This window comes from Rutidosis leptorrhynchoides, chromosome 4, assembly GCF_046630445.1.
Source record: "Rutidosis leptorrhynchoides isolate AG116_Rl617_1_P2 chromosome 4, CSIRO_AGI_Rlap_v1, whole genome shotgun sequence".
Taxonomy (NCBI): Eukaryota; Viridiplantae; Streptophyta; class Magnoliopsida; order Asterales; family Asteraceae; genus Rutidosis; species Rutidosis leptorrhynchoides.
The window spans coordinates 166227928-166236134 of NC_092336.1; the positions used below are offsets into that span (position 1 = coordinate 166227928).

At 29.4% G+C, this 8207-nt stretch overlaps 1 protein-coding gene across 1 annotated transcript; it reads left to right on the top strand.

Moving 5' to 3' along the window:
- Positions 1-5828: 5828 nt before the first annotated feature.
- LOC139841191 (WUSCHEL-related homeobox 4-like) lies at positions 5829-7267 on the top strand. The gene is made up of 2 exons (XM_071831419.1): positions 5829-6164; positions 7016-7267. The coding sequence occupies exons 1-2, from the start codon at positions 5829-5831 to the stop codon at positions 7265-7267; spliced, it is 588 nt and encodes a 195-aa protein (XP_071687520.1).
- Positions 7268-8207: the final 940 nt, after the last annotated feature.

The following is an 8207-nucleotide window of genomic DNA, read 5'->3' on the forward strand; positions in this document are numbered from 1 at the left end:
TCCCTCTTGATTATGACCATATATATATATATATATATATATATATATATATATATATATATATATATATATATATATATATATATATATAGGGACAAGATCAATGGGGAAGCAACCAATCGGGGGGAAGCAAAAAAAAATTCGTTTTTTTGGAATTTTTTTTCCGGCATCAAGATCACACGAAAATATGAACATTTAGAAGAGACACTTCGTGCTGAATGTTATTATTTAGGCGGGAAAACGATCGACAAAAATAACATTCAAGATAATATTGTTCGTGAAGAATATGAACGTTTTTTTTTCTTCATGTTTTGTGAAGTAAAATTTAGCCCGATTTATAGTTTAGGGTTTAGGGTTTGGTGTTTTGGGTTTATCCATAAACTCAAAACAACAAACCCTAAACCCTAAACCCTAAACTCTAAACCGTTCGTGTTAAAAACTCAATCTAAATCCTAAATCTAAACCCTAAACCCTAAATTTTCTAAACCCTAATATCTTAACCCTATAAACCCTAATATCTAAACCCCAATAGCTAAAAACTCAACATACGCTCGAAAAAACATGATAATTGTTATATATTACTTTTTCGAGCATTTTTTCGTCAAAATAAAAATATTTATCACAAAGTGTCTCTACTAAATGTTCATATTTTCATCTCATCTATAATGTTCGTGAACAAAGTTTTTTCAAAAAATGGAAAAAAAATGTTTTTGCTTTCCCCCGATTGGTTACTCCCCTCTTGATCCTACCATTATATATATATATATATATATATATATATATATATATATATATATATATATATATATATATATATATATATATATATATATATATATATTTTCTAGTGTTTAAATCCGTGTTTACAAAGGGGCTAATAGATGATTTAAAATAATTATTTTTTTTTTAATCTGAAGACAATAGATTTAAAGAAAATAAATAAATAAATCTGAGGTAGTTTGGACTTTTGGGTATAATTTAGAGAACCTGCTGTAACGGAAAAAGAATAAGTCTAGCTTGGCTTAGCTGCTAGGGTAAATTCGATCTAGCAATCCACTGCCTGCCATTTGACGATGATCCATCAATCAACTTTTAGAGAATTCTTTTTAATATATAATTAATTATTTACTCCGTATAATTTATATTGACTTTCCCTTTTTTATATTCAATTTACAAATCAATAAGTTTCAAATTTTAATGAGTATACAAATATCCCGAAATGTGACATTTTGACTTTTTTCAAGTAGAATTTTGATATGATATTTCATGTAGAAAACGCCCCGAAAAGTAGATAAACTAGAACTTTTTTATAAAATGTTACTGTAAATGAAAATACACGTTTTAATTACGATGTATATTTACACCATTATCTCTGATAATTACATCAAAGAATTGCCTTATTAACTTGTAAAATACTCTGTACAACTTATTAGTACAAATTTAACAGATGATGAATTTAACATTAAACCTTAGTTAACTCTTACTTTAACTAATTGTTAGGACTATTAAAAGATATTTGAGGATTTATCTGAATATACCTCTAATAATGAGATAAATATAGATTGATGTGCGTTTGTGCATGATATTATATTTTAGTTGTTATTAGAAGGGTGAGTATTGGACTATGAATACTCACTACCACGCTGCTTTATCCACACTATTCATATTTCATTCAAACAGATCACATACTTTTCATAATTCATAATTCATATTCATAATAATATTACATATCTAATATCTAATATCTAATATCTATACCTATTTATCTTGTATTTTCCAGTACATCACGTTTCATATCGATCATAATTTAAATATTAGGTTTAACACCAATATACACTTAAAGATAATTGGTTCCTTTTTAAGTTTTTCAATAGACTTACCTAGCTTACTCCGTTGGTCCTTAACTTATACACGAAATTGCAATCCGAGTCCCTCAATTTTTTAATTGAATTTTCGAGTCCTTTGAATTGCATAATTTGACAATCCGCGTTCCTCCGTCTACCTGCCGTCTAAATTGTCCGTTAAGTGTCGTCATGTAATTAACACGTGATGGGCATTTTCATCTTATTATTTCATTTAAGCCTTTTTTGCTCTGTTGGTCCCTCGTTTTTAAAATGTTTAGCTACAGTGATCCATCAAGTCATTAAAAACGAGGGATTACTGGCGCAAAAAAATATTTTAATTTATTTATTTTTAATTTATAAATTTATAAATTTATAATATAATGATAATTATATTTACTTTAAAAAATTTTATAATATAATTATATTTACTATTCTTTAATTTAATATATTTCGTATTTTTTAATTTTATTTATCCACTTTATAATTATATAAATATAAATTTAAATACAAGATGAAATTAAAATTGGAATGACCCATTACTGGACCAAATTGGGGTTCGTAAAACTTGAAACTTGGTGAAAAAAGAGTGTATTTGCGGATTTGGTATTTTAGGCTGATCTCAATCTTTCATGATTTATTTATGATTTGATTACATCGTTCAAAGTTGATAATTATTGTTTGAGTTTGATTTTTGATTTGGTTTACACGGGAGGTTTAAATGATAAAGATGACTATACGAGTATGAACAAATGGGTTTCTGATCTAATTTCTTGGATATGATAATCGAAGTGATCATATGGGTTTCTGATCCAATTTCTTGGTTATGATTATTTTTTTCCTGTTTAAACAAATGCGTTTTTGTTTTAACACTTATTTAAAATTTAAATTGATGCGATTGCTTAGATTTGATCATCTGAAGTGAGGGATATTTGAATGTTAGATGTAATTGCTAATCTAGATCGAATTCATGCTTGCTATACTACTATGAATGCAACAGAGTGATATGTATGAATAAATGTATAAGCTCTGTATGTATATATCTATATGTATCTAGCTATATGATCATGAATACAGTAAATTGCAGTAGCAGGTAATCACGAATCATATTCATATCATATTTTAAGATTACAAGGTGTGAGAGTGTTGGGTACAAAGTGAGGATGAGAGGGAATTGCTAAGTGTGTGTTTGTGAGGTGTGAGTGAATTGTGAGGGAAAAGCTTGTGTTCTAAGCTAGCAACTAGGTATTTATACTTCCTTACTACAACAACAAATCATATCTATATATTAGACCTACCAATCTCCCACTTAGATATGATTTGTTGTTGATCATCTTCGTACTCTTGTACTGTTAGGGGTCTTGGGGATATCTTCGATGTATTGAACTCTCCCCCTTGGAATAAGCTTATTATAACAACAAATCATATCTATATATTAGATCCAACATTAGATATAATTAAGTGAATGATATATGGATTCGAGAAAAATTAATTGTAAATGAAGGAGATGAAGTGTATGAAAGAAAGAGACAAAAAGTCGAATTGAAAACTTGAGGGACTTGGATTACAGTTTTGTGTATAAACGAAGGACCAATTGAGCAAAAGAGTCGAAGAAAAGAGTAAAATAATGATTTTACCCTCACATGCATGGCACATGTCAAGGGTTAACGACCAATTTAGACGGCAGGTAGACGGAGGACGGCACGTGTCAAGGGTAACGGCCAATTTAGACGGCAGGTAGACGGAGGGACGCGAATTGCCAAATTATACAATTTAAAGGACTCGAAAATCTAATTAAAAACTTGAGAGACTCGGATTGCAATTTCATGTATAACTTAAGGACCAACGGAGCAAAAAAGTCTTTTCAATATTACAAGAGTGCTTAAAACATGGTTAAAAAATATATAGTAATAATCGAATTATGTACATATTACACATATGGTAAATTGTATTATTACATATAGAGTAAAATGGATTAGAAATCGGGGTGTTCATCGGTTCGGTCTGTTCGGTTTAATCGGTTCGGTTTGTTCGATTTTTCAACTTCAAAAATCAAAACCAAAAACCGAGCCGAAAATTAAATTTGAATTTGGTTCGGTTTCGGTTTGGTTTTGACTTTCAATTCAGTTTTCGGTTCGGTTTCGGTTAAAACCATATATCAAACAAAACTGAAATTTTATTAAACATACCATTCAACATACAAAGTTACAAAATATGTATGATTATATGATACACAATACATAAATATAGTTATTATTAAGTGTAATCTTAAGTTCACATATCATGAAAATATCAATGTACGTGAATTTTAAACTCTAAACAAAATCTTTATATTTCACAATAGCATTATAGCTAAATTTTTAATATTCAAAACACTAAATTCAGAACCATGGTAGTTTAATTGTGGCTTTACTGACTCCTTGGTTATTTACAACCTAAAGAAATCATGTACCATTAAATTATCAAGATTTTGATGATTTATTAGTATTTACAACTTAATTGTGACGTTTACTGCTTCCATTATTAAGAAAAACAACATAAAAATTTGAGTAATATAATTATAATGTGGGCCATCAACTCGTCATATGAGTGATAACCTATTTAAATGATTGGATTCTAAAATATAATGACATTAAAGTATAAATATACAAATTAAATATATTAAAAATATTGAATTCGGTTTTAAATTCGCTTTTCGGTTTCACCTAATTCGAAAATATCAAAACCGAAAATCGAATCGAAAACCGAATTCAAATTCGGTTTCAGATTTTACTCGATCCGAAAACCATTTTTTAAATTTGATTTGGTTTCGGTTTAATTTTTGGATTAAACGATTTTAAACCAAATACTCACACCCCTAAGTAGAGATATAACAAAAGTATATCATCATAAGAGAATGTGTATTTGTGTATACATTTAATTTTGTGATTTATCTGTACACATTAGAAGACTTATGTTAGAAAAATTGATATATGAAAACCGGTAAACGAAGAAAATTCTCTTGAATCAAACTACTTAGGTGAGGCTCGATTTTTATTTTTTTAAATATGGAGATTAGAATCACTGACAGGATACCACCAAAAGAGTTCTCACCACCCGATCGTATTCGCTTCACGTGTCAAGGATGATTCACCGAACAGCTATCATAAGACGAAGTATGCGTGTAGTCACCCTTGAGAAGCACCCACTGAACAACTGTCATATGACAAGCTCAGACAACGATTCCTCCAGGTGACTCCATAACCAACTACAAAGCAAATTGTATTATGAAATCTCCAAGTGACACTCGAACTCGAGACCTCACAAACACTCAGAAAGACGGTAACCACTCAGCTAATTGAAGATGATTTAAAGCTAGAATTTTTATTGTAAAATTATGTATGAAAAAATGGATGAACTAGAAAACCAGTAAATAGAAAAGTTATTCTTATTGAGACTACTTAGGCATTTAGGTGGGCTAATTATTTACTCAATGAACATGAAATCAGACTACTTATGTGGGGTTAATATATTTTACTTTGACCTTAGCATGTTATTCGTGACATAAAAACAAATGGATATACCTAGTTAATAAAAAGTAGAACCATATATAACTCAATATATAAAAATACACACTTCTTTTTTATTACTTGAGAAATTTAAATTTGTCATTTACTTTTTAACCTAGTTATGTGTAACAAAAGTAACTCAATAAGACATTTATAATAAAAATGGCATCCATATTAAAATTGTCTAAAACTGGAAAGGTTATATGGTCACATCCAATAATTCAATCCGCTAACAACCATATTATGAGACCACGTTCTATAAAGTTTCTTTATTTGTGTGGCAAAAAGTACATGCAAATATACATGATCATGACGTCATCCATTTCACTTATTCATCTCTTTATAAATACCTCTTCAAACCTCATTGAAACAATCACCATAACTCAAATAATACTCCCAAAACTTAGAACAAAAGAACATATAACCTACTAGATAAAATATGACATCTGCGCCCATGCCCGTGCAAACAACCGTTAAGGGCGGCAATAGCGGTGGTGGCGGTGGTGGAACAAGATGGTGTCCAACACCAGAGCAAGTGATGCTATTAGAAGGAATGTATAGAAATGGCCTAAAAACACCAACGGCAACTCAAATACAGCAAATCACTGCAAGGTTATCAATTTATGGAAAAATTCAAGGAAAAAATGTGTTTTATTGGTTTCAAAATCATAAAGCTCGTGATAGACAAAAGCTTAGAAAGAAATTAATGGCTTTGTACCAACAACATCGCATTTACCCGACTTATGATCATCAATTTCTTCCTCCTCTTCATCAGGTAATTATATGTAAATTATTTCATTTTATATAAATTGTATCTTGTTTTTCATTTTGTAAGTACGATATATAAATAATTAGGGTTAATTCTATGCATGATGCCTATATAATGTGACCATGCATTGGGGATAAAGTTTAAGATAACCATTTGGTTTTAGTAATGAAGGTATGTACGTACCATTTGATCTATATTTGTAAATGGAGAAGTTTAACAAAATTTAAATTTTTTAAGATTTAATCTTCTACATTTGTCGTTTGGGTTCGTCAAGTTCTTTTATAATAGTTAGGTGCTTAATTTTTAGTTATTACTATAATATGTAATTAATATAGCTTAAACATAGCCCTTAGCTACTACGTAATAACACCAATACCAAATTAAATTTAGAAGAGTTATAAGTATCAAAAGTTAAATGAATATTTATAATTTTCAAGAGAGTTTATAAAATTAAATACGGTAAGCTTAAACTTAGCATAAGAGCTACCTACTACCGAGTATACGTTAATTAGCATTCTCTTTAATATATGTACGTATACTTTACATTACTTCAGTACATATATTGTACTTTGTTAAAGAATTTGGTTAGGGAGTGAATATTGGTGTATAAGAATAAAAGAGCTAAAGTAAAGGATTTAATTTACTCTCTAAAACTTTAGTAATAATCCGTGGATTTTACTTATGAAATGGGACAATATCATTTTATCGTCTGAATTTTCTTTAATGGCTTTTATCAACATAAGTACTAGTTTTTCTGTATACACATTAATAACTTTCAATATACCTATTTATTATCTATCAAGACATACATTAAATTCCATTAAAATTCCTCTAATATGTATGCAATATGTTCATAGGTTAATGAAGTTGAAGATGCATCAAATTGTAAACCAATTATCAACAATTGGAAGGTGGACCTCCCATCTAATCAGATCAGTTCATGCAGAAACATGTGTGATTGTCCACTTATGTCAATAATGATGATGGATCATAACCATGGTTCAACTACACAATGCACAAGAGTACCACCAAAAACCTTGCAGCTCTTCCCAATCACCACAACAAATCTCAAACAAGATGATGAGTCCACCATCACCTCAAAATCATAAATTTAATCATCCTACTTTTGACTTTTTTTTCTTTCTTTTTGGTAGTATTTGTTTACCCTATTTGTTTCATGTGTTTGTAGACTCTAACCAACAACCTACATTAATCCAAAACCAATCCTGGTTGTGATTCTTGATATAGTAGTAATAGCTAAAAAAGCAGTTAGGGTAGGTTGGGATTAGGGTTCAGTGTTAGGGCTTTTAAAAATAAGTTGTGGGTTTCTGTTATGTCACTAGACCTTTGCATGACAGTGTAGTACTATTACTACTAGTACTATATATATAAAGAAAAGATGAAAGATCTGAATTGCCTAATAAACTAGCATTCAGTGTGTTTTTTAAACATGAAAATTGAAGTTTTTATTTCATAATCTTGGAGTATGCATGCAACTTTGTTTGTTTTGGTTATAGTACTATTGTTGCATGTGTGTATTTAAATTATATTGTTGATATATTCATGATACAAATACACAATATGGAGACATATAGTACCTAAGGTTGCTGGTAAAGTTTCAAATGGTGATCAGTACTTTATGATATATGCATAGACATGTCTTCTAAAAAGTCAGTATATATTTACTTGTCTTACAAGACTGTCAGCACCAAAGTTAAAGGTCAATTGTATTGTATGAAAATGCCAATATATACACTACTCTACAATCCATCAATAGTACTAACAACATTCACCTACAAGTGATTACTTTTAAATAATTAAATCTCTCTACTTGTACATGAATACATTTAACAAAAAAAATATCCATACAAGAAAAATAAGAGATGATATATACTTAATCATTTTATTAGTTCATGTGTCCACGTTTCAAATCAGTTTTAGTAGATACATGAATCGTCGACGGTTAATTTGAGACGAATGTAGTATCTGTTTTGACTGGATTAAGAATTAAGGTACTTTAGTCGTTTTGTCGACTTATCAAAATTCAAT